This window comes from Tyto alba, unplaced genomic scaffold (genome assembly GCF_018691265.1).
Source record: "Tyto alba isolate M040663 unplaced genomic scaffold, T.alba_DEE_v4.0 Super-Scaffold_44, whole genome shotgun sequence".
Classification (NCBI taxonomy): domain Eukaryota; kingdom Metazoa; phylum Chordata; class Aves; order Strigiformes; family Tytonidae; genus Tyto; species Tyto alba.
In genome coordinates this window covers 15,301,032-15,328,084 of record NW_024881320.1, presented here as the reverse complement: position 1 = coordinate 15,328,084, position 27,053 = coordinate 15,301,032, and the positions used below count along the sequence as shown (strand labels likewise).

Sequence of the window (27,053 nt, the reverse complement as noted above, 5' to 3'; positions counted from 1 at the left end):
TGATAAAACAGGGGACTTGTGAACTAGCTGGTTTTCCTTCAAAGAAAAAACAATTGCCTTCCAGGGAGAGGCTTTCCTCCCCTCCCAAGACACCGCTGTGGGCTGTTACCGCAAGTACACAACCAGAGGTGTAACCGGATTTGGGGCTAAAAACCGCCAGTTCGGTTACTGCAGCACCACCCGGTTTACACGCAGCCCGTGGCTTTTGCTCCCGAACTTCGGCCCCGGGGGGCGGTGGGAGAGGCCGCAGGCGGCGGCACGGGCAGAGCCCGCCGGGGGGCGGGGCCCTCCAGACTCCGCCCATATATGGGCGTGGAAAGCCAGACCCCGCCCATATAGGGGCGTGTGCATTAGACCTGCCCATATATAGTGTTGGTGGTCATGCTCCGCCCATATAGGGGCGGGGCGCGTCTGACCCCGCCCGCCGCGGGCGCTTCCGCTCGGCACCGGAAGGGGTGTTTGGGTGCGGAAGCGCGGTGCTGGCGGCGGGGGTACGTGGCTGCCCGGTAACGGCGGCTCGGGGAACGGAGGCGGGGGGACAGGGCCTGGAGGGGGGCGGCTGCGGCCTGGCCGGGTGACAGGGCCCGGGCAGCGCCTGGTAAGGCGGGGGCTGGGCAGGGGCACAAGGCTGGGGGGGCTTGGGGGGCGTGCGGCCCGGGGGGCTGTGCGGGCACGGAGCCTTCCTGGCGCGCTGGAAATCAGTTTCCCTGACAAAAGGCTGGTTCGTTGTGTTCTTCGTCAGGGCTGTCCGGCTCCTGCAGTGTGTGCCTGAAATCACAGAAGGCAACAAGTTAATCATGTCCCTGTGGTTTTCTCCCCAAAAGCTTTGCTCTAAAGCATATGGTAGTGATCGGGAAAGATTCTCTGTGCTGAGGATACTCTGTGCGCAGGTTTGTTCTCCAGATGAATAAGCTTTTGGCCAGGGAGCCTGTCTCTTCTGAGATGTTTTTGACTTGGACTGGAGGTTTTGATGCTTGGCGGACTTGAAGTGAGACACTTCACGCTTTTTTTCCTCATTGCAAACACACACTTCTATGTGCCGTTTTCAGAATGACAGTAGAAATTTTAAGGGCCAAATTAAATACAAGATGAGAACTAAAAAACAGCTTGGCTTATTCTGCTGAAAAGATTTTTGTTGGGTGTTTTTTTGGTGGTTTGTTTTGTTTTACATTGTTCTTAAAAAATCTGAAAACATTCTTGTCAGTATTCTAATCTTTAAACTCCCTTGGAAATCATAATTACTTTAAGTTTTCTAAGCTGTGTGTACTGGCATTGCTTTACTGTAATTTTTTTTTTTTAATTGAACTCGGAAACATTAGGTGGCACAATTTTTGCTTAAATGCACAGTTGACATTCTCTGGAACTAAAAACGTTCCTCTTTCACTTTCTGTCTAAACTGTGATCTTGCTCCTGAGTCAGTATTGTTCAGCTGTGGAGACACTTGTTTTAACCGTTATTTTGCCCAGACAAAAAATGTGAATGCAGTAAAACGTGTATAAGGAAACTTATGATCTTAGACCTTAACAAGAACATAACTTTCTAGTACCATTTCACAGAAATCATAAAACTATAAATTCTCAAAGGAATTAAAAGCTCTGTTAACCTGCAACTTTAATTTCTTGTTAATATCTGAACTTTTTTAACAATATACATAGTTTCTTTTGAATTACTCTAATGTTTGACTTACAGTTAATTTCAGAAACTGAAGTATTTGAGCCTAAAAATGCCACTGAAGATTAAAACGTGGTTTTGTGAGCACGTGGGAGTTGGCAGGGGAAAGGAAGGCTGTTATTTTGTAGGCTTACTCTGTGTACCTTATCTGGATGAGTACTGGGTGATTCTGCCGTGTAAGCACCAAAAATATTCTTTTAATAGTATGTTGGCAGGATGTGTTTTGATTGCCTCTCCCGTTTATACTGTCAGGAGATAGACTCCAAGCATTAAAATAGACTGCAAAAGCAGAGAGTTCAGCCCAACTCTTCAGGAACCAGATTTAAATATCAAGCTTCCATAGTAAACAGCGTCCTAAAATGCTTTTCGTTGTCCCGGATGGAACAGGGCTGGAAGTATAGCACCACAGTACAGGTTTCTTCTGAGGCATGTGCAGGTGGCTCTGGGTGTTCTCTCGAGGCTTGGAGCTTGGGTGGTGTATACATTGCTTTGTGCAAATATATTTCCAGCCGCTGTGTATGTGTGTTCCAGAAAGTCTGTAGCCTCTTCTGTTATGTTTTTGTCTGATTGACCTTGTAAAAAGTATCCTGTGCTGCTTTTGTTTTTGTGTTTGCTGAAGATAGGAATAAGTCATCACGATGCCAGCGTTGCCTCTGGATGAACTCCAGCTGACAGAAAGGGATCCCAAGACAGGGAAGCTGAGAACTTTACCGGCACTGGTGAGCTGTGTTTTTACTGAAAGCCCAACAAAACTGTTAAGAAATAATTGTCTTATGTTGAAGGCTGGGCAAAGCTACCCCTTGGTCCAGGTTATGATGAAATATGGTTAGCTTGCCTGTTAACTAAATTTTCTTTGTTTTAGTGTATTCAGCTAGTTGAGATTTCCTTTACCCACCATCGGAACTAAAAGAAACCCAAAACCTTACAGTGTTCAACATCTCTAGTAAACTGTGTTCTCCCAGAACTACTTACTCTTCAGAGTAACAGCCCAATTAGCAATGTAAACTTTGCTGCAATAGAGAGAATGCTTTGGGAGCTTTTGCAAGCTCCGCATCAAGTTTAGGTCTGAGCTATAGCACTGGGATAAGTCCGTCCACTTACTGCATCTCATGACCTCCTGCCCCGTGACTTCAGTAATCAGAAAATTAAATCCACAGTAGCCCTTTTCTCCCAGGAATAAGAAGGCATGGAGAGAGTCTTCTGGGCCTGGTGCAGAAGTGGGACCTGCCCTTAATGCTGCTTGCTCCTGAGGGGGTTTACCCTGGGCATATGTGTGGGTTGAGGCAGAGCTCGAAGCTGCTGCTCGCTACCCGATGTGATTCCCATTCTAGGGTGGGAGTATTTGGGCAAAGCCTGTTCAGTAATCCTTGGGAAGGGTAGTGAAATGTTTCTTCTCTGTATTTGATGATCATGTTGGTTTGACTTCATGAAGTGTTGTGCAAGAACCAGTTTGGAGGAAAAAGAGAGAGTGCAGGCCACGTTTCAAAGGCATGACATTAAGCTGTTGCTGTTTGTTTTGAAGGTGTGGGAGGATTGCTTTGCAAGGCCTTTGGTTAAGAGAATGCAAGGAGCTACATGTACCAAATTATGAAAGTCTGAAATTATTGCTGATAAATAAGGATACATACGCACTGATCTGCTGCCTTGAAAGATGAGAAAGTGGGAAGTTACCAGGGAACTGAATGTCAAATTGCATTAAAGTGTAATTTTGTGTTGATTTCCTAAAACTCAGCGAGCAGCACAAACAGTAACTGGGCGTTCTTGTCACTTGGTCTGTAGTTTTAATACAGTGTTTTGGCTTTCTGCAGCACCCAGAAATAAAAGCAGATCGGTCTTTTGTGCTATACAGACCGCCACCTGTTGTCAGAGACCCTGCTTTAGTGGAAGAGTTCTTGGAGAGAGCAAAATTCATTGCAGATGACCTGAACTGGCTTCTGGCTTTGCCTCATAACAAATTTTGGTGCCAGGTAATAATTGTTTTGTGGATGCTGAAGAAAAACCATGAGCAATCTCGGTGCTTGTAAAAGCCACCAACTTTAAATTGTTTTCAGAAAGACTTGTGTATGCTTATTATGTCATTTGTTAAACATTTTAATTACTGCACCTTAGATTGCAAAGAATGTAGTATTTCCCTATAGATTTTAAGTGATTGCTTGCATTTGCTGTGTATGTGAATCCTTTCAGCACTCTTGAATGTTTTAGATTGCTTTTAAATTTAACTGGGCCGACCATGAGCATAACCTATAAATGTGTGACGTTGCCTTCTTTCCATTTTCTTGTCTTTCATTGTGCAAGGTAATATTTGATGAGACACTTCAAAAATGTCTGGATTCCTACCTGTGCTATGCCCCTCGCAAGTTTGATGCATTGTTGGATTGCCATCCAGAGGTGAATGACATGCAGAAATGTCTTCATCGGAGTGTCTTCCTAACTTTCCTCAGAATGTCCACTCACAAGGAGTCCAAGGTAAATATTCTTTGCCTTGCAGGTGCTCCAGGCTATATAGCTCAGGAAAAAAGACAATTAGATATATTAATGGTGTTTCTTACTTGCATGTCCAACTGCATTCCTCTCCCTGGCTATTTTTATCAGTCTGTTCCTCTGTATGGAGGATGATACCTCAGCTCTGAGTGGTTACTTGAACTAAGCAGTGATTTCTTAGGAAGAAGATCCAGGTAATCAACTAAGTAATAGCAGGTTAGCCACACGTGGTGGTGTGATACATCGCTGTAAGAGAAGAAAGAGCAAGTTGGGCTTCGTGCAGCTGCGTGGAACAGAGGCCCTTCAGGCTACCAGTAACCGAGCATTTGCTCCCTCAGTGCCACTTCCTCTGTGCCACGCAGTGTCGTGTAATCTGTGCTAGTACTTGTCTCTCTCTGAACTTTCCCCAAGTTTTGGACACAATGAAATTGCTCTAAATTACTGCTTTCTTGGCATCATGGCTGAAAGACATACTCAGCCCTAATTGTGTGAAACTCCCATCAGGAGCTGTGGAATTTTCGCAAAGCCTTTGGGCAGGATGACTGAGGCACCTTGTGTTTGTGCAATTACTCCCTTGATATCCTCATTGGTTCATGATGTGTTAATTAGCGATGTATTGATTCTCCTGATGATCACAATGGTGACATTCAGGACATTTTGAGGAAAAGTCTTGGAATGGGGTTTGGAGGACTGGAGCGGGAACAGGTAGAGGGAATGCTGGAGCCTGCACCTGGCACCACTTCAGCAGAAGTACTCGACACCTCTATGGTGTCTTTCATTCCAGGATCTGATTAAATCTTGCCACTCCAATGAGGCAGACAAGCATTTGAAACCATTTTGTAGTTGAATAATTTGAAGAGAATGAATAGTCTGTTGTCATGCAGGCAGTCAGCAGGAGTTCTAGAAATTGAACCTAGCCAGCGTAAAGCCCTGTCCCTCTGCTTTAGCAGGGAAAACGTATGTACTACCTTTCACTGTGATTGAAAACACTTGCTATCATAGGCAAATTTTTCTTCTGAAAATCCAAAATCACATTTAGCTTACTTGTTTCTCAGTGTCAAAGACAATGGAATTTTTGTCATCTAGAGTTTCAGAAGAAATTCCTCCCATATTATGAGTCACGTGGTTTTGTGTTCTACCAGTTCGGGTATAGAGCTGCAGTTCCTGGGTTTTCTTCCTACTTGTCACTGATGCCGTTGTCTTTGGTGCCTTGATTCTACTCTCCCGGGATACCAGTAACCTCAGCCTGTGTTCTCACATGTATTTTTTCAGTGTCAGTGCCAGTTAAGCTGTGCCTGGTTACTCATTCCTATTCTTGAGCTGAGCTATTTGTGTGTCAGCTCAGCCGTTTATTTGGCCATGTCATGAGCCAGGTCTGGAAACTGAACGAACTGTGGGTAGCTTTTTGTTTTATTTTTTAGGCTGATTGGTTCACTTCATGGGGCAGCCTGGCCCTCTGAATGGTGTGAGGTTGGTGGGGTGGATGGTGTAGTGGCAGTCACAAGCAGCTGGGAATGTGGGGATGGAGGGCTCTGCAGAAGCTGGTATAAGCAGAGTTGCTGCCTTCTATGAAACAAAATCCTTAATATACTTCTGAGAGATGTTTTTACAGGTGTCATGATGCTGGAGCTCTTGCTGAGTAAGGTATAGATTATCCTTTAAATTACCTTTTTTTTTTTTTTTTCTTCGTAGGATCATTTTATCACTCCCTCTGTATTTGGAGAAATTATTTACAGTAACTTCCTGTTTGACATCCCTAAGATTCTGGATCTCTGTGTGCTTTTTGGGAAAGGAAATGGTCTCCTGCTCCAGAAGATGATAGGTTAGTTAAAGCCAAGGAACAACTTACTGCATTTAAGCTTTTTCTTTGTTGTTAAATGGCAAGTGACGAGTGGGGTTTTATACCAGTGTTACTGCTTTGAAAATAAATTGTTTGGTAACAACTAGAATCTATAATTTTTACATCAGATTTCTTTTTTCATATGAACTGGATTTATGTTGAGGAAAGCACTGTGTCCTAATGCTTAGCTGTCCTGGGCTGGGCTTGTGGCATTAGGTGTGAACCAGGGCTCGGTTATGCCTCAGCAGTTGTTTCCTGTGCCAATTAAATGTGTCCTCAGTCACCGTAAGAGGACCATGAGGGCTCTGTAAAATCCTGGTAGAGATGGGAAGGGGCAAAAAACTCAATTCCTAGTCAAGGAGAAAGGAAGATGGGGCACAGTCCAACTGTTCATATGAGTGCTTTTGTTCCCAGAGTTGGGAGGCAAGTGAAACGTGCAACATGAGGAGGTAATCACTGGTCTGTGACGTGGGAGAACTTGAAATTTCAATGCAGACATTGATTTATATAGTACCTTCAAAGCACTTCAGAGCATTGCTCAAGCTGTGCTTATCCCTGGATTTCTCTGTATCTGTACAGACAGTCTTAGTGGCAAGCACATATTAAATAACATCTCGGCCTCGGACGCTAGAATCTGCATAATCAAGACAGGGCATATTGTTTTAGCTTCTGTATTTATCCTGTGCTCCCTTCACAAAGGGAACCACTTGTGATCTTTGAGCACAGATGGAAGAATACCTAACCTTGGATTAAGTGAGCTCTTCCTAAATTCTAACCCATTTTGTAGCTCATGTAATGAAACTTTTTCCTTTCTTTGGTAGTTATTTTTGTCTCATTTCCAAGTTGACTAACATGAGAAGCATTAGAGATCATGTGATGCAGCCAAATTTCCAGACCAGAAAAGCTTAGTTAAACCTTGGCATTTTTGTAATTGCTTCATTTTTTTTTTTCAGTAACTTCCACTCTAAATTCATCTGTCAAGCCTCAGAGGTGGAAAGAAGGCATGACAAGACTGATAGTTTTCTTTCAGATGTGAAGCTTAGATTATCTGGTTCTTAAAATATTCCAAAGAAGACCAAAGTGTATGAAACTTCATTTGAAATATACATATGCTCTAGAGTGCAACACAACAGTGCTGCACACAAGTGACCAGTGATTTGCTTACCTGATTATTTGTCTTATGTTGTGACAATAATGACATGAGCAGTTCTGGTGTGTAATTCATAACTTCATAAACTTTAGGTTCTTCTCAGGGTATAAATTTCTGTGAAACCTGTCTTGTAACTCTTACCCATGATCTTGCTGGAGAACTCTGTTAATTTTCATTGTCTGAACAGTAATTCACAGGAAAAATAGGCAGCCCCTCTGCTTACTTGGTGAGGATTTATGGTAGGCTATTACTCAGTGAAGTATTTTGTAAAGATAATGAAGTCCTAGTAATATAATAACAGGTATTACTAAAGCCTCATTACCTTTAAGAAATATTCTGCAGAACATTTTCCAGTGTATGCTGAACTGTTATCAGTAATTAAAAGTCAACTCCAGGAATGTTTAGTATTTGCATTATTCATTGATTCAGCCTCTGGGGCATGAATGATCTAACATCTCGTTTGCTCTGCTCTGATGAGCTTATTCTCATTACCAGTTCTCCACTTGCCCTGAAGAGTTGATGGGCCAACTTCATAGGAGTAGGCCCTGTGCATGAGTTGAGGAGCGAGCCTGTGCCCCAGTCCTAAATGGTTATTAGCTGTATATGGAGGGGGTGGGGGGTGCCAGTAATAATACAAGTACATTTTCTGGTGCCAGTTTGCTTGCTGGCATGAATGTCTGAACTAATGGCAAATGGCCATCTTCCTTCTCTCCTCTCAGAAAATATCTTCACTCAGCAACCAAGTTACTTCAGTGACCTAGACGAAACTCTGCCCACTGTCCTCCAGGTACTACTTTCCTGCTGGCTTGGGGCTTGGATTTTATCTGGAAATGTGGCATAGTGTAGAGGGTGGAGGGGAGCAAATGTGGTCATAGGCAGGCAGAATGTATTTGCTATTGCTTACTTTCTCTAGTTGATTCTAATGTGTCAGGTATGATTTGAACCTTTATCTAGAACTAATTTCCTATTACATTCCTTCAACTTCTAGACTCTGCAGTTAGTCTCAAGGAATTTTCGTTAGGCAGTTCAAAAAAAATTCTTTGTGTCCACTCCACCTTTAAACAACAAAACAGAGACCATGAGAGAGTAGCTAAGACTTGATATAGTAGAATGGGTTAGCGCTAACACTGCAGGTTCTCAGGAGTAAATGAAAATCTGTCAGAAGGGATGCACTGTTGCCATACAAAATGTATTTAGCACTACATGTCTAAGCTTACATTTTTATAAGCAGCTTTTATATTTCCCAAACTTGGTAGGCAGGATTCGTGTTTAACCTGAGGGGGAAATCAAGGTGCTCTGACATCTTTGTACACTGAAAATGTCATGTTTATGTCCTGAAAAAGCTCACCCATGCACAAAAATAAACAAACCCAAGATACCATTTACCCCAAGGCACCTACAATGTCACTTAACTTTTTGAAAGCCCACATTTTTCTTTTTTTTCCCGTGTGCTAAGAAACTGTTAGAGATTAAATCTCAGAGGTGGTATCACATTTAAAAAATACCCTAGGACACTAGACCAAACCTTCAAATTAATTACTGGGAGGACAGCAGAGATTCCGTTTGCTTTTTGTGATGTACCATATTGGAGCAGCTTCTCTGCAGAACACTGGTTTCTTTACTGTGTGTTTTTGCAAGCATTGCAGGGTGATACCAGTGTATCTCAAGTGTATGGATGTAACAGCTCAACGATGTGTCATTTTTGATCCATAGAACTATTTATGTGCTTACACTGTCTCTGAAAGGAGTTGATGTCTGTGCAGGTTTAGGAGCTTACATGCTCTGCAGAACAATATTAACCTCAAGTATACAACTTCAGTGCCTTTGGCCACCCATTCACATATCTCTGGGAGGAGTTTGACAAATCTCTCAAGGTGTAAATGTAGACAAATTGCTTTTAAGCTGGTCCTACACCAAAGGTTGTTAGCAGTCTGAAACTTAACTGTATCAGCTTCTCCTCAGATTCTTTGTTCATAAACAGCCACAAAATCTGTCCTGCTAACCTCAGGGGAGAGGGCAGGAAGGCTTTGGGACTAGCTCGTGACAGGTGGTATTACCTTCCTCTCTCACTACTCCCTTGCAAATAGGAATCCCGGGCGGCCTCCCAGTGTTCTCCTCACTGGCTGATTTTTCTCACACAGCTAAGGCTCTGGATTAGCTGCGATCCCTGCCTCAGCACCACAAGCATATGCAGCTCCACTTAAGTTACTTGCAAGTTGCATGGAGTTTAAGTGCAGTGTGGCCTCTTCTGCTGTAGCCTTCAAGAGCCTGTTGCAGCTTTCATCTTACACAGCTCCGTGCTGTATGAAAATAGTCCCATATTGCATGTGTGATCATAGCAGTGACTGTTAATGAGATAAAGCATGTCTCACTGCTTTCTCCCATCTGTTTTAACACTCTTCTGTTCTCTTGGTTTAGGTCTTCAACAATATTTTGCATAAGTGTGGTTTGCAGTGTGAAGGAGCCTCTGCTGAGCCCCAGAAATTGGAAGAAAAAGTCAGTGTGACTCCGGGGAACATGCCCCTCCAGGTAGAATCGTTGTTCCTTGCACTTTACTGTTTGTAGTCCTGCAGACTAAACAGTCCATGGAGCAGTAAGACCGGAGGGTTATTCTGTTCCCAAATATTTGTGGCTCATTTAGCATATGGTTCCTTGTCATTGTTTCACTGTTTGTCATACGACTTGATGATAAAGCATTTCCACTATGAGTTGGTTGCTTTGCTTGTGTGCATTTCAACCATATCCATTCTATCGTGGGTTCTTTTTAAACCTGTCAATTTTTTTGCTTAAACACCTTACAAATAGTGTAATGGAGTATCCAACAGAAGTCTCCATGTAACCCTGACAGAGATCAGAGTTGATTTTTTTTTTTCCTTCTGAAATTTTTAACAACAGCATACTTTAGATAATTAAGAGGCATTTTTTGTGTGTGTACTGGGTGCTGTACAAAGACAGGCCCCATGTCAGTGAACATGATCTCCTGCAAAATCTTAGTCATACAGTTTATGTGTGGGAGGAGATACAGATACCCTGGAAATGCATCTTGCACCGAGGCACACCACAGAAATCATCCCTCTAATTTCTGTATTACTACTCTGCAGTGCTTCCAGCTAGATGGGGAAGAATACTGTATGTGGAGAATATATTGAGGACAAAGCCACTGTCCAAACCAGGGTATGATGAGGATTCTTGTAATTTCACAGAATCTTTAATGAGAGCGAGCAGCTGGGATTGCATTACAGATCTTTAAAGGATAGAAGTTTTAGTAGAGACGTTGTCTCTGCCTCTAGACCCAGTAACATTAAATGTGTTTGTAATAGCAGTCTCTCTTTGTGCACTCAGGAAAAAGGCTTGGTGTGGACATGATGTGTTCCTGTTAGTGACTGTATCCTGTATGTTCCTAGGAAAACTTGTGTGGCTTTTATCTTAGTAATTGCTCTTTCTCTCTCAGGAGCTGAAGGATATTGTGCTGTACTTATGTGACACTTGCACGACACTCTGGGCGTTTCTTGATGTCTTCCCATTGGCTTGCCAGACCTTCCAAAAACATGAGTTTTGTTACAGGTACATCTTGAACTGCAGACAGAGCTTGTCTTGGTGAAGTGAAAATACTGAATGTGCTGCTGTGTCCTGTCCCAGTCCCTTCATCGTTAAAAGAGTAGAGAGATTTAATGCAACTAGACACTGCTAGGTTCACACTGATGGGAATACAGAATAATAAATAAATGGAGGGATGTCTAGTGTTTGTCTGTTGTATGTTCACCCTCATCATTACCCATGAGTGATCCTAGAGTCAGGCAACCATGACAACTTCAAAACCCAGCTGAACAGTACTCGGTGTGCTTTGGAAAGGGTGGAGAGGGATAAGCAGGAGAGAGCTGTAGACAAAAAGAGCTTCCTGCCCTAGGACCCAAAGCAAGGGAAGTAGAAAGTATTTCAGAGTGATACTCCATCAAGGTCTGAAAATAAACATTTTTGATGTTATGCCTAAATTTTATGGTAGAGAATATTATTGAGGTTTGGCAGAGGCGGAGTGCCTGGGAGAGGATGACAAGCCAGCGCTGTCACGGCTGGGCTGACAGCTCTGGATCCCAGTGCTCATGAGTCAGGATGGTCTCAAGGACCAGACAGCAGAGTGTGTTCCCACAGAGGCTGCAGGTCCACCAGTGGCACTTACCCAGCCTGTTCCAGGTGTTTTAAGCCCCCAGGTCATTTTTAGTCTTGTAGTAACAGCCTTTGATTAGGGCCAAGCAGAGTGTTAAATTGTCCTTATTTCCCCTGTTTTGTTTGCTTGTGAGTGTGAACCAACGCACATTGGTATTTTGCTTTTGTTTCCGATCATGTTGCAGACCTCTGAAGTCTTACAGCTGCCAGTGGTTTATGGACCACAGGTTGAGTAATGCTGCTCTGGGGTGTGTAGGTTTCTGTCCTCTTTGAATGTTGTTGAGTTGGTTATTGAAAGAAGAGCAGATTGGTGGAGTGCTGGTGGCTGTTTGGATTGGCAAGCAGCACTGCTTACATGGTTGGTTGCTCAGAGGAGGAAAACCTTTTGTTTTTAATTGTGCTGTTGATGTCAGAGATGTGCTAAAATAGTCTTGATCTCTGTGCAATGGGACAGCAGCAACCTTTCCATTACTTCTCAATATGGACAAATGACTGGGTCTTTGGAGTGTGGAGAGGGAAAACTGATTTATGTGTCATCTTTTTGGAACCTCTGAGTCTGAATCAATCTGCTGGCTCTTGCTAATTTCTCTCCTTGACTAAAAGTATCAACCAGCTTCTGCTACATTTGCCTCAAGGATACTCATTGAACATGTTTGGCTCTTAATATGAGGCATGGACATAATGTTCCTAATAGAGCCTCTGCTCATCAGTTCAGCTTGGCTTTTGTGCAAAGTGCTGTAAGCCATTATTTGTATCATCTAGCTACTGCTGAAGCAGTGCTGGCTTTATTCTGTGAGGGTGTTTCTCAGCATCTCTTGGTGCTCTGTCCCTGAAGTAGAAGGTCTGTGTGGGCTGCCTGGCACAGAAATTGTGAAACTGGACCAAATTAACTTTCTTTGTTTCCTCCCTGCCCCATCCTATTGAAAATCCTCTTAAGTTTTTTGCGTACTGGATACTTTCATCTAAATGCCCACCTAGAGCAGAGCTGAATAGCAAGACCAGTAAGACTTTCTTGGAAATCATACTCTGTTTCAGATCCAGTTTTTAGCATACAGCAGGATAGGGCCATCAGCATATTGAAGTGGGAGGGGCTGTTTCAGGGTGGACTCAAGCATATCAACTCTTTGCAGACTGCAAGTTTTTGTTTGGGATGTTTCTCAGTTGGACTGATTGTTCTTCTGTTCAGTAGCATGGTGCTTTTCAAATGCATTTCTTTGCCTACAGCTTCAAAGATACCTTGATAATTTCCTTAAAGTGCTGCTCTTTGTCTGTTGCACATTTGCTCGCTTGTGTTTCAGGGAACAAAATGGGGTAATGCTACTGAGTACTGCTAGTGAGGAGAATTTAATGACATTAATCATTTGATTTGTCTTTTAGCAAATGATTTTTGAAACCTCAGTTGACAGTTACTATTTTGTTGCCCCTTTCTACAGACTGGCTTCATTTTATGAACTGGCAATTCCTGAGCTAGAATCTTCAATTAAGAAGAGGTGTTGTGAGGATAACAGGTGAAAAACGTCTGCAAAGGCTTGCCTTTTCAATACGACTCTCCCAGGGCTTAGTTAAAAATTCACTTCATGCTGCTTTACCCACCTCTGCGGAGTCTTTCTGTCTTTTTTTTATGCTGCTTCAAAGAACTTTGAAGAGATGGCTTTTCTAATTCCAATTTTTCCTGGGCAGTGGCATGACTAATGATTTCTTTCACTGCTGTCTAAGAAGAAATCTGATGGGGAGATGCATGTAAATTGTAACACTGAAAACATGAGTGAATATCTCTATGTATAGATTGGACTCATTTTAAGTCACAGACTATGTGCTGATACAGTTGAGATATCATGTGTCTAGCTGTCAGGACCATTGGTGGCCGAGACCATCTTTGTTTAGAGCATGGATTTTCCTTAATGACTATGAAATGGCTCTAATATCTGGTCTTTGCAGCAAAGAAATTATTCTGCTAATGAAATTCTTCCTCTAGAGGGTTAATTCTGGAGTAAAGGTGTGTTAAAGATTCTGATTTCTTGTGCTGACACCAACAGTCTTTTACTCTCTCTGAAGTGTTTTTGCCGATTTGTGGAGGAGAATTTCGCATTCCAGAAAGAAGATGATAGAAGCTTTTCACATCCTAATAAACCAAGTCTGTCTGCAGCCCATCTTAGAAAGCAGGTATTGGCACGTGGGCTCTGTGGTGCTAGCCAGTTATTTGATTGCTGTTGTGAGGGAGATTGCTTCCTCGTTTTCAGATTTACTGGAGAAAATTAACAGATACTGCTATTTGTTTTGGGGTTGTAGCCAAAGACTTTGGCTAAGATTGGAATTCTGTTGTCCTGCGTAGCAGGAAATTTCCAGATGAAGCTATATGATCTAGAATTGGTGTGGTGAGCTGTGTTTCAACCCCACTAGAGCGGGATAAGGCTGTGCTCCGATAAGCTTTCTAACCTCAGTTTATGGCAAAGCTGCAAATTCTAATGATGTGTGTAGACACCTTGACTGAGACTTCATAGTAAAAGTGATGCAGTGTTACAGATCACTGAAAACAGTCATTTTAATTCTAGATGCTGAGTGTCTTTACCTAGTTCTTCCCCCCCCCCTTCCTATTGTGAAAATTGTTAACTGATAGATCTATGAGTAATCTCAAAATGAAGGCAAGTATAACTGTCCTTATTTTTAAATGGAGAAATTAAGTGAAGTGACTCAAAATCATGCTGCGTATAGGAGACAGAGCCAAGAACCTGGATCTTGATTGCAAGGCCAGTGCTCCCTTGGGCTGGTCTCTCTTTGTACTTGTTACAGTTTTTATAGATTGCTGGTCTCTGCAGCTCTCATTCTGCTTGAATATTTTCCCTGGTTTGGTATCAGTAGAGTTATCCAAGAAGATGAGGAGAATCTATTGGTGTAATTTCTTATGAGACCCCTGGATTTGCTTCCTTGACTTCCTCTGTGACCTGGACTCTTATCACCCAATCTGTGCTGTAAATCCAATCCTTAAGGAAGCAATAGCAGCCTTGCCTTACCCTTGCTTTCCTGAGTATTGCCTTTCAGTACTCACCGGAATACTGAAAGTATAAATGAACCAAAGAGTCTAACAGGTACAGATTCCACAGTATTAAGGACTATATATACTTCAGAGGTAGTAAAGGACGGCTCCAGAAACTCATTGCCAGTTTGATGGGAGCTGAGTCTGCTCTGAGAATGTGTCCTGCTTCTAGAGAAATACCTTTTTCTTAGCACTGATCTAGTGCAGAGCTCATTCTGTCTTGCTGTGAGGCAGCAATGGGACGTTTAAGTGTTATAACAGAAAGGTTGCAATAAGAGTTTGCTTGGCATAGGTTCTTACATAGGTGAGCACATACTTTCTGGGACGTTCACTGGTATAATCGCAAGACATATAATAAGAGAACAATTACAAAAGCACTACACACCCTTTTCTGCTTTCTGCTTATTGTGAGTCTGAGGCATCAAACTATGATTTGTAAAGTCTGTCAAGTCTTGCAGTTCTGTGATACATCTTTAGATCTAGCTGGCTGGAATGTTTGCTGAAGCCATAAAAGAAACTTGTTTCCATTTGACCTTTTGCTCCTGTTAAAGTCAAAAAGTGGTCTGAAATCTATTTTCAAATGGGATTTTCCCTTGATGTATAAGTGTGGCTAGTTTGGCTAGTGAGGCAGAATGTGGAGATTATGCAATGCAGTAGGTTTACCACTGAGTTTTCCACTCTGTTGTGCCATTGTTTTCTGCAGCTGTGAGAATATTCAGCCTTTTATTGAAGAATTTCTACAGATCTTCACTTCAGTGCTTCAGGAAAGGAGGTGAGTCTGGCTGAAAACAGGCCCAAGGGGAGGGTCAACTTGCCTTCCTCTTCCATTCTGTACAACAGAAACTGCCTGAGACATTATTATGAGGCATTATGACACATTTGGGAGTTAGAAGTCATTCTAACTAGTTGGGAGAACTGCTGTGAGAAGATTTCAGACTGCAGTATAGACTTTATTGTGAAGGTGAGGAGGATATTGCGTGACGCGGGAGAATATTATTCTTCACTGTCTTTAATCCAGGCTTTCAAAGTGGAGGATAGCAATTTAGCCATTAGCTGCCTTGACAAGTTAGGCTATTATTACTAATCTGTGCTTTTCAGCTGGGGTGACCAGACCAGGAAGATATTAAGTGGTAATGCTGAAAATGCAAAATAAGTGGCAGAACTGGGAATTTGATCTTGTCCTCCTGACAACGCTGTCATTCTGATCATGTTCAAATCATAAACCATATTTTCTCTGTAATGTGCCACGGGGTTGCAGGTCTTAACATCATGAGGAGTGTTGCAACTGGCTCTGGCTTGGGGGGAAGTGTTGCTGCAGTATAATGGGAGCAAAATCAGACATGGCAACACATGCTGGAATCCAGTATTGCGTGAGAGGTTTTATGTGTTCCTACCTGAGCAGTGAGGAAGTCAGAGTGGCATAACAGGGGTGGTGGTGTGTGACAGGTTTGCTGGTAATTTACTGAGTTCGACTGATTAAACTTGCTTCTGCATTTTCAGATTTCTCCGTGACTATGATGAGCAGTTTCCTGTTGAGGATGATGTCAGTCTGCTTCAGCAAGCATCCTCTACACTGTATCCTTTGCTGTCACCTTGGAACTTTGCAGACCTGGCTGCTCTTTGATTCCTTCATGCCTGTGGCATTTCCACTGTTGCTGCCTCTGGTTAAGCTGCACGACTGGCAATGAGTGGTGGAAAGTTTTCTCTTAAAAAAAAAAAAGTGGGGCAGCAGGGGGGGAGAATGTTGTTGTAGGCAGAGGCTTGGGTGTTGCTGCCAATCGCATAATTACTTCAAGGGAAGGTCTGAATATGTGTGTCTAGAAGTGTCCTTAATGCTGTCCTCTTAGAGATGAGACCAGGACAGCCTATATCCTCCAAGCAGTGGAAAGTGCATGGGAAGGGGTAGACAGGAAAAAGGCACAAGTCGTTAAAGATCCAACACCATCAGCAGCATCTAATGGAGCCTCAGCAGCAGCGGAGAGTGCTGCTGAGGACATGGAAGAGCTCGGGGCTGCATATGCATCAGAGGATGAGGTGAGTAGAGCTGTGTGGGTAGGACTGAGCTCTGCTCATTCTGGCCTTACTTCATCTGTGAAGAGAGGATTGCTTTGCTTAGTTTTGGGGATTACATGAGATTTAGTTTCATTTCTTACCTTTGCTAGATTTCAGTGCAGTCCCATGTGCCTTGTGAAATGACAAATAAAGCTACACCTGAATCCTGGCTTTATCTTTGAGAAAATTGCTTCTAACTCCCGTTTGCTTGGGTTTCCAGTTGCTGTGGCTTATTCAAGTACCATGTTTTATCACTGTAGTTCATGTGCATATTTTTCAAATGCACAGTTCATATGTTATTTGAGGAGGGGATTCTCCAGAGTATCCTTGCTGACTCAGGGACAGACAAAAGTAGTTGTGTGCCCGAGACTGTGTCATAGACCTTGTGTAATATAAACAACTTAGCTGATTTCTCTTCTTTTGACTTCAGTCTTTGACTTCTGTGTGTTTAAATTCTGATAAACCAGACTGCTGCTTTCCCTTTTTTTTTAATGTGCCTTCCCTCAGCTGCTCTCTCTTTTCAGTAATGCCACCAATTCTGTTTGGTACCTGTAGTGTGCTGGCGCAGCTGCTGCACCCATTGCCAAGGTGTCAGGGGTGGAGCTGGACTCCCTGATCTCTCAAGTGAAAGACTTGCTGCCAGACCTCGGTGAGGGCTTCATCCTGGCCTGCCTGGAGGAGTACAGTTACAATGCAGAGCAAGTGATCAACAACATTCTGGAAGATAAGCTGGTGCCGTACTTGGATAAGCTGGACCGAACAATGCAAAGGTGTGGGACAACTTCTGGCACAGCTTTGATGCCTTCTGGGTTTTTTTGTTTTGGTTTTTTTTTGTGGGTTATCATTCAAAGTCATTCTTACTAAAGGTTAGACACTTGAGGAGCTCAAAGAAATTGAAAGTACAGTTTCTTGGGGCAGACAGCTGCAGTGAGAGCCTCTCATTACCCTCTGCTTCTGGCTTTCTGCCCTTATGTCCCTGCAGAGGACTGGAACATTCACTGCTCAGTGTTTCAGTAGAGCAGATGCTGGGTTGCCTTTTGTGACAGAGGGAGAAAAATACTTGTACATTAAATGCTCAAATAAGAACCATTAGAATTCCATCATGGCGACACTGGTTTAGCCTGGAAGGGGCAATAGAATGTGTTGCCTTCAAAAGTTATTTTGCTACAGAGGACAGGGTCATAGGTGTTAAATCCCAGCTGTCCTGCAGGAAAGGGCATCTTCAAAGGAACTAATTCAGCTGAAATTCAACCTGCAGGGTCAAACACGGTATTTGACAGGCTACTGTTTTGTGATTGGAGTTAAACCAGAGAGAGATTGGAAATGGCGATTTGGATGCGTTTTTATCTACCCTGTGACAAACTTGCCAGGCTTTTGCTTTCTGCTCTGGGTTGTACATGGGACGTAGGGTTTTGTAGCTGGCAGTGGAATTGAGTTGTTTTAGTTTGTCTGCAGCTGCTAGCATGTGTTTGTGCTGCAACAGCAGTTTCTGACTGAGCGTCAGGATGTGAATGTGCTGTTTGTTCACATTTCATGGAGGAATGGGCAGACTGTCTCATTGTTGCATTAAAAAAGAAATGCATCTTTATCAGAAAAATGATGTAAAAAATAAATATCTCAGTTTTGCAACAATCTTCATGCTCTCACAGTCAAATCTGCTGACTTTGGCACAAGGCACACGGGGTGGGCTTTTGGAAGAGTTGGGGTTTTTTCTGCAGAGAAAGCAGTTACAGGAGATAGGGCTGGATTTTTTCCTGCCTTTTGCATCTTGAAACAAAACTGTAAGTTCAGTAGCAAATGTAGAATTTTGATCACAGCTGATTTTTAGAAGTGAGCACAGCAGCGTTTTCAGATGCCCAGCTGAGATAACAGCACCAATAAAATGAATGTAAAAATAACGGTCTTTTGACTTGTAAGTTGAACAAACATAAACCTGGAACCCTGAGAAAGACTTAAGAAGGAATCATAGGGAGATAAATATCCTGAAATCAACAGCGGCAAATTATTGGAATTTTTTCCAGCATGTAATTCATCATACTTAGTGTTTGGCTTTACTGAGTCACTGTTTTGAGACCAGACAGTCTGTTGAATATTCCATGCTGCTGTACAGTTTTATTCATAAATGAACAGAAGAATTTTCTTTTTGCTTTCTATAAGTTACTTTAATTTCCTCACAAAGATAAGCTTTGAAAACAGTGCCTTTTATCTTCGACCAGTGCCTTGTAGTGGTTGTGCATGTACTGTGGTGCAGCTATGAAATGAAGGAATTGCATCTGTGACCCAGTCAGCCAGCAGCACAAAGATCATCTGCTGTGGATGACTTTGACACTGGCAAAGAATAAACCAAGGTCTTAGGAAGGCGAGGACTTGGTCTTCCTCAGTTCACCTTTGTTTTTATTCCTTCTCTATTTTTTTTTTAACAGACAGCTGAAGCCAGACCCTACTCCTCTAGTCACTTCTCGCTATAATGTTTTCCAGAATGATGAGTTTGATGTTTTCAGTAGGGATTCAGTGGATGTTTCTCGGATACAAAAAGGCAAGCGGTGAGTATCATACACCCTTAATTAACCCTGTCTGTCAGGAGCAATAAATATCTGCAAACCTGCAAATTTATTTCTCATACAAACCTCCTGCAGGAATTTGTTGGCAGGGGCTAAGGCTGATCAGAAATGTTTCCCACCTGTTTCTTTTGTTTCTCTGGGAGAGTAAAATGAAATATTACTAGGGGGTTAGTTTCTGTTAGTGTTTTTCCTAATTGGCTTTTCTCTGTATGCTGCTGGAGATTGCTCTGCCAAGCTCATTTGTAATGTCAGGCTCTTGCTTCTTGGTCTTGATGTTAAACCTGTACTGAACAGCAAACCTGGAAAAGCAACAGGCTCTATGAGTCTGGGTTTGTGACTCAGAACTGAGAATAAATAGTGGTTTGGTTTAGATCCAGGTGAAGGCTCAATATCCATCTACTTCAAAACCTGATAGCCCTCAGTGGCTTAGACTTCCTTTTGTTGTTCCTGCTGCTGTAAGCTTCCCGCAGAAAGGCGTTCCCTTTGCTTTCTGCGTACTTTGGTGTGTTGTGCTGTGCCATGCTCCATGCAAATTTTGGTTATGGCCTTGCCTGGCTGGCTCCCATTGATGTCAACTGTATCTCTGTAATATGGTTGACTTGTTTCAGATTCTTTTTAAACACTTTCTCTAACCAGCCAAGTCTGATCTTTATGTTTGTATATATTTACACAAATGGAGATTGATCTGCATGACCCTGGGAGCTCCTGGTTAAGGTTTTGGTTGCAAAGCTGCATCAAACTCTCGAGAGAAAACCACTTCTGTCCTGAAGTCCAGTCAAACATCATCTTCTCAGCAGCAGTGCTGTAAGTGTTTCTACTGGCTCAGCTAGGCAAGAAAAAAAATGTCTTTTCTCTCTGGCCAAGGCAATGACTTTTGAAGCGTCCATAGCTAAGAATTCAGACACAGTCTCTCTCCTCATCGTGTCACCTTGCTCAGAGTGCCCGCAGGCACCCTGTCAGCAGGAGCCTTGTACACAGGCATGCTTGGTTATCTCCCATCTCCCCAAAGTCTTGCATGTGTGGGTAGCTGCTGCAGCATCTGGACAAGGCCAGAGAGCACTCAGTTCAGCACAGTGCATCCCGTGTATGGGATAACCCTGCTCGGAGCTCCCTCTGCAGATCACTTGGAGAGCTTTGCAAGTTGTAAATCGTCCCTGAGTTGGGCTGTGGGACCCTGCTCCCATGGCATTGCCCTCCGCTGCTGCCAGGCTCTCTCTTCTCTCCAACAGTAACACCACTCCTTGAGAAAGTTGTCATCTCTTCTGCTGTACTGTTACATGGCCTCCTGGGATTATCCTCTTACTGCTTCTTTTCCTGGTGTCTCTTGGCCATCCTCAGGCTATGTCATCACTTCAAAACACTTCTTATCCTGAGAACACTGACTCTGCAGGACTCCAGACAGGTTATTTATGTTTTGAGTGTGTTTTCTGGTTTGTTTGTTTTTTTTTTTTTTTTTTAAACCTGGAGGTAACTAGCTGTGATCAGCAAAGTACACCCCATGTCCAAAGTTGACCATACCTAACTAAGTCAAAGGATAAGCTATAGTACCTTGCTCTCTAGGGTTTAATGTTCATCACTAAAAGTGCAACTCCCTCAGTAGCCCTTGTTCCACAGGCAAGAAGCCTGATGCTTTACCCAAGCACCGAGGTAACAGGGTTTTCCTAGCTAATTTGAGATCCGCTTTGGATTCGAATTGTATCAGTATTGTTTTATATTTCTCCTTAAAATCTTTTCCTCACCGAATTCCACTTGTGTTTAGCGTGCTGTTGCTGCCTAAGCATGCCATTGCAGTAGTGCTTCAAGAGCCAGATCAGGTTGGGTCCCATTATGCAGATAAGCGCAAGCAGACTGGGGCAGGGACTGTTCAATGTGAAAGAGAAAGCCACATCAGGATGAGAAGAGAAAGAAGCATGAGGAAGTGAACGTACTGGCATGTATGTGCTTCTTTGCCGATCCTGAAAAGTGATCACACTTGTCTGCCTGTCTAGCTGTAATTGCTAGCTGAACCTGTCTCTTGAGGTCAGAGCGTGCCCTGAACACCACGGGACTAGAGGAGTTATTCCACTGTTTTTCCTGGAATTGGTGTCTGAAACATTTCATTGCAGCTCTTCTGCAGTCATCAGACCAGCTCAACAGGAAACAATTATCTAATACTTAGTTCAGTCTCATGCTGAATTCCAACCAAAGATGTTATCCCAGCCTAGGTATGTGTGAACTAACCCCATGCTCTGTAGGGCATTTTGCAGCTAAATGCAGGTGTGTAACAGAGTGAGTCATGGAAGAGAGGGGAACCACATCTATCTGCAGTGTTACTTTGTTTTGAGACTCATAATGAAAATCAGGCTGCTTAGATCACTTCTCCACTGCTTACCAGTATGTCACCAAAGTCTGTCCATTCTTGAGTCACTGACGGTCTGCTTTGGACAGGTTCTTTCTCTGATAATATTCAGATGCCAAATAGACCGCTGATGCATATTCCTCCTAGGCTTTGAGGACTGCAAATTGTCCTGTGAATACTTGACAGTGGAATCCCTTGTTGCTTTGCTGTAAGCACGTACTTGGCTGATCTGAAAAATGGGACTTCAAAGAGTTTATGCTTGTGTAGCTTGAGACACAGTATCTCGCTGACTGCTGTTTAATACTTCTGTCAAAATTCTGCTTCTTGGTCTTCCCTTCTTTAAAATGACTATAACCTACTTGCCTCCTAAATAATAAAAAAAATTGTACATGCAGTGCTTTGAGATAGTAGACCAGTGTTTGAGTCAACCTCTGTTTTGTTCTTTTCCTTGTTAGTTGTGCTTATTCTAATCTTTACTTGCTGCACTGGTAGTTTTTTGGCTCTTCCCATCTACATTAGTATTTTGCATCTCACAGTTGTAAGCTGAGGTTCTTGACTGTAGGAACATACATGTCCGTGCAGCAGTTCCTCTGATGCAGCCCTGGTCCATGATTTGCAGCTTTGCGTGCTACCGCAGTGAGATGATACTGCAGCACGGTGTTAGGGGGCACTCTGGGCCTTGCAGAGCTGTCTTGTAGACCGGAGTCCTAGCCCTAACAGCGTGCCATTCAAGATTCATGGGACTTCTTGTGTTGTTTGGATACTGGCCAAATTTCAGCTCGAGTATAATTGCATTTGGCCTCCCGTAAAAGCTTCCTTTCTGTCTCTAATTCCTGTTCTTATCTGCTGTGTAATCTTGCTAGGCTTCTGTTTAAAAATGACTTTGTTCCAAGCCAGGAGTGGACAGTTTTAGTAGCCAGACAAACAGCCCTGTTATAAATCAGAGGGGAAATAGGCAGGCATAAGTAGTGCTTGTGGAGTTTGAGATGAGACTGCTGTTGCTTCTGCTTCCATGTACGAATGGGAAAAAAAGTAACTTCTAGAGAAGATCTTTTCACTGCCTTTCTGTGTCTGTTCCTCTGTTTCTGTGCTGCGGAGTGCAGGAGGGAGAAGGACACGACCAGGAGTTTGCTGAATGACAAACGCCTGGTTGCTGAGCAGAGGGAGCGCTACAGCCAGTACAGCGTGATTGTGGAGGAGATTCCTGTGCAGCCAGGAGAAGCTCAGCTCTACGGGGAGGACTATGAGGACGAGTATGATGACACTTACGATGGAAACCAAGTGGGGGCAAATGATGCTGACTCAGACGATGAGCTGATCAGTAGGAGGTAGGTGCTGTGGCGTCAGGGAATGGGAGGTTGGTGAGAATTGCCACCCAGAGTTGTCTGGCTCGCACAAACCTGTTCAACACTGGGCTTTGGCTCTGTTTCTCAATAAGGATGTGTGTGCTTCAAACCACCCCTTTTTCTGCTGTTGCTGCTTTCTCTGCAATGTGCAAGGAGGGAGATTTGGGCGTCTCTTCTGTTGGTAGGCAGTGTTGCCATGGCATGCACCCAGGACCTTCTCAGGCTTCCACTTTCTGTGTCTGCAGGCCAGCCATTGCCTCCCGTAATCAACAGATCTGAGGGGAAATTGTCATTATGTTGAAACTTGCACTCAGCAGTCCTTCTGCTTATAGAAAGCTATCCTGCAGCAGGGAAAAATGAGCTGTCTTGAATAATCATGATTGAGTGTAGCTGGGCAACGTAAAATGGCTGGTTAGCAAAGGAACATTTCAAAATTTGTGAAACTACAGATGGACTACTTCTCCTTGCCAGTCCCTTTTGACATCCTGGAGTGCTGACACCTGGAATTCAGTCCTTGATGGACTGCACAGCACTCTCCACAATGACTGACAGCTGGAAACCATTAGCTTTTAGGAAGCAAAGGGTTAGTTTGGGATGAGGGTTGAAGAACATTTGTTTTAGAAATAAGATCTAGAGATAGAAAACATGTGTGTTTAAAAGCTGGTTTAACATTTCTGAAAGTGGCCTTTTGAATTCTGATGTATTATGAAGATGTCACCATTTCTAACCTCAAACCAAAATGCATCTTTGGGGTTCCTTTGTCCCTTTTTGCCTTTTTTTTTTTTCTCCTCCTAAAGCATGGTGAGGCTTCAATTAAAATCCTTTCTGTGGTTTTCCTGTAAGGGTGGCACTTGCATCTTTTCCCCTTTTTCAGGTGCTCAGTGCTCCTAGAGAGGCAGTAGGAACAATTAGTGGATATTACTGCTGAAAGCTACATCTGTAGGTTTGAAGTAACAAAGGCTTTTCTGGTTTTATATTTATTTCTTTGACAGTGGAATGGCGGATCTGAATTCCAGTAGAATTTAAGCACACACGGACACACACAGAGATACATATATATTTTAGAAGAGCTACAGGCATGTGGTAAATTCTGCCTTCAACCCCCCCAGGCCCTTTGCTGCTCTGCATGTTCAGGGTGATTCATAAAGCTTGATGGATTTCTCCAAGTATTTCCCCTTGTATGAAACTGGGGCAGAGCAATGAAATTGGGGCTTCATGGATAACCACTGACCAGTCACAGAGGTTTTAGAGCACAGCACTTTTCTGAGTGTTATTGTTTCTGTCAGTTTGAGCTTGAGGTTTGAGGCTTTGTCTTCGTACAATGGATGTTCCCTGACTGGTGAGCCTAAAGCCTTCCAAATGCCTTGTGGCTGTGCCTGGATCCTCTTCTACCAGAGGCCGTAGTTGTTTCCTTAGAGAAATTCCTTGTGAGGTTTCAGGTTTTTCCTGCCCTGCTCCTTTTTTTTAACTATTATTATTTTCAGTAATAACTTCTTAGTGAACATTCCCCAGTGAAGAACATGTGTGTTCGTTAATTGCCCATAGTAAGCGTGTCATTAGCTACTGGGTCTCTTGCTTCTTTTTCTGGGAAAAAAAAAAAAAGTCCATTAAATTTGTAGAATCTTATTTTATGAAAGATAGGATGCAGACCAAAAAGGATATGTTGTTCAGGGAAATGTTTGTGGCTGTACTGTCTTCATTGCTGACTATTTTGTGTCTTAATTCTCAGGCCATTCACAGTTCCCCAGGTCTTGAGACCTAAAGGACAGGAAGAAGGACAGGGGGAAGAGGAAGAGGATGAAGAAGAAGAAGAGGAAGCTGAAAAGGAAAGAACAAAGGTGACATTTAGTTTGTGGTGGGAGCTGCATTAAGATTTACCGTATGTCTCACCTGCTTCACTTGCAGAGTGATGTGGAGCAGACTTCTTTCAGAGAGTGAATCTTTTAACAGTAGCTTGGAGACTGAGCTGCTTTTCAGAGTGGCTACTTCTGTGGTCTGCTGGACTGTGAAATGTCCCCCGAGTACAGCCATCCACTGCTTCCTAGGCTGACCATACCGGAGCAATGACACTTACTCCATGGAGAGGTTTAATCTCCTTTACTCCATAGACAGATGATGCCAGCAAAACACTTTGAGGGTCACTAGTTCTCTGTTGTCATGGATATTCTGAAAATAGTGACGTTGATGGTGTTGCTGGCAGAGGTAGGATGTGGGAAGCACTCTGTCAGGTTTTCTGCCAGGTTCTGTGTTCAGAGTCACTGACACCAATCCTTGCTGGCTCAGCCAGAAGAGTTGATGAACAATGACTGTTCCATGGTCCAACAGAATCACCTCCTGCTCTAGTCTTTTGCATGATGAGTTTACTGATCTCTTCCCTTCCTTCCCATGGTAGGACCATTTTGTGCAGGACCCAGCTGTGCTGCGGGAGAGAGCTGAAGCCAGGCGGCTGGCTTACCTTGCGAGGAAGGGGTGAGTAAGCATCTCCTAAGGGTGAAACCATGGCTCTGCAGTTAGCAGGTGTGTTGCTGCTGCCTGGAATTGTTGAGGGTATACCCGTTCCTTAACATTCTTGTGTATCAGGGTCACTACCGTGGTGGTGTTAACTGCCTCACCCAGCTTCTACTTCACTGCTGGTTGTTCTATTCCATCAAATGAGTAGGTGTGTGCTGTTACCATAAGCATAGCAGAACCCTCTGCAAGATAGGATCTTGGAGAGCACGGCTTCCCAGAGCTTGAACAGCTCCCACGGGGATTTCAGGACAGTTTAATAGCTGATTTTAGCTGACAGACTCAATGTGTAGAAGGATGCAGTCATTGTGTGGTTAATGTTGATACTCAGCTACTGCAGAAGCTGGGGTGAGCTCAAGGGCTCAAGGCCTGATGGCTGAACTCCTCACACCCTGTTGTTTCTCAGAACCAGTTTATTTTATCTCCCCAAAGCATGCAGTGTGCTTGTTGTGATGTCCTTTTTCTGTGTACTCCAGGCACAAGCACGACAGCTCTGCTGTTGTTGGGAATGTGAAGGGCCATGGGCAGAACCGGGAGACAGTGCAGGAACGAAGGAAGAAGGAAGCAAACAAAAGCACAAGAGCTAACCATAATCGACGAGCCATGGCTGACAGAAAGCGGAATAAAGGCATGATTCCTTCCTGAAAGACTCTTAGTGCAGGTGTTGCGTCCTCCCCAGTCCTTTGCTTAGGAGGAGGCAGTTGTGCTCTGTTCCCTCAGCACTCCCTCTGCTCAGGGGACTGGATGTCGCGGTGGTTCAATACCCGGCATTTCAACTCATGTGGAATTGCACGCCCTGGGGGAGGATGAACAGCCCTCCAGGCAGACCCTGACAGCTCTTCAGGTCAGAGACACACGTGTGTGATGGTGGGCTGCGCCGCGATGCGTCAGACAGGCTGCACCAGCCGTTCGTTTCCTTTTGTACTATTTATAATTCTGAGAATTTTATTTTCGTACTGGCTCCTTGCGTCCTCTCTGCAACCCAGGCGGGCTCCCAGGCCACACAGCGGGCAGCTCTGAGAGCAAGGCTTCCCTGGAACAGCCCTCACAGCTTTCTGCTCCACTGAAATGCCTTATCCTGAAGTACAACTTGAAGGTTGATAGGAAAACACTCAGGCTATTTCTGTTGCCGACAGACACACAGGAGTTCAGGTGAATAAAACCTTATCATAAATTTCTGTCCCTTGAGTGAGGTGTGTGAAAACAGAACATGCAAATAAATGATTTTAATCTTTTAGCTGGTGTTTTAGGCTCTTAGGAACCAGATTGATCTTTAACTTGGAGGAAGCTCAACAAGCCTTTTAATGTGCTGTATCTGCAGGCAGTGAAATTCAGTTGCTCTTTTGTGTTGGTTTAGTGTAATGAGATCTAGCCACAGCCACTGAGACTAAAGATACTTGAAAATCAGGATCAAGGCATCCTCTGCATAACAACAGGAGTGTGGAAATGGGAGTTGAAGGCAGCAGGGTCAGAGTCCCTGGGGGACTGCCTCCTCAATAACCACTTGTCACACTCCGTGAAGCAGAACTGCCCTGATCATCATGCTTGCTGTTGGGAAGGCTGGGAGCTAATAGTAAACAGCGGTTTGTAGTTGCTGAAAGAACTTCTCCTGCGGGCTGTCTTTTGTTATGGAGTTGTTCTCTAGCTGGAGAGACACACAGGTTTACTGGGTTTACTGTGTAACCTGTTTGTAAGGTGCTCAAATGCCGTGGCAATGGGTGCTACACTGTGCCTAGGTGAGCCTGGAGTATCTTCCAGCAGCTGGTGATAAACCTGTTCCATTCTCTGTTGTCACAGAGCATTGGCACATTTTTGGAGTGCTGAACTTCAGGTAAACAATTAGGCTTTGCTTGCTTAATCTGCTCTGAGTGCCATCTCCTCACCACCCCCCTCTTTTTCCTTATACTG

The 27,053-nt window shown here is 43.6% G+C and overlaps 1 protein-coding gene across 8 annotated transcripts; it reads left to right on the top strand.

Moving 5' to 3' along the window:
- Positions 1-427: 427 nt before the first annotated feature.
- On the top strand, positions 428-26,382 carry ASCC2 (activating signal cointegrator 1 complex subunit 2). 8 transcript variants are annotated; one of them, XM_042805760.1, is made up of 19 exons: positions 428-491; positions 2,295-2,390; positions 3,480-3,638; positions 3,967-4,137; positions 5,845-5,974; positions 7,862-7,929; positions 9,561-9,671; positions 10,594-10,706; positions 12,740-12,814; positions 13,362-13,469; positions 15,044-15,112; positions 15,841-15,915; positions 16,188-16,374; positions 16,948-17,162; positions 18,816-18,935; positions 22,395-22,619; positions 24,367-24,475; positions 25,030-25,106; positions 25,622-26,382. In XM_042805760.1, exons 2-19 carry the CDS (start codon positions 2,310-2,312, stop codon positions 25,788-25,790), a joined length of 2,262 nt encoding a protein of 753 aa, XP_042661694.1. In that variant the 5' UTR covers positions 428-491; positions 2,295-2,309; the 3' UTR covers positions 25,791-26,382. The 8 variants fall into 8 exon arrangements, with proteins under 8 accessions (XP_042661694.1, XP_042661692.1, XP_042661698.1 ...); XM_042805758.1 differs by having other exon boundaries at positions 438-491; positions 2,291-2,390; XM_042805759.1 differs by having other exon boundaries at positions 443-506; positions 2,291-2,390.
- Positions 26,383-27,053: the final 671 nt, after the last annotated feature.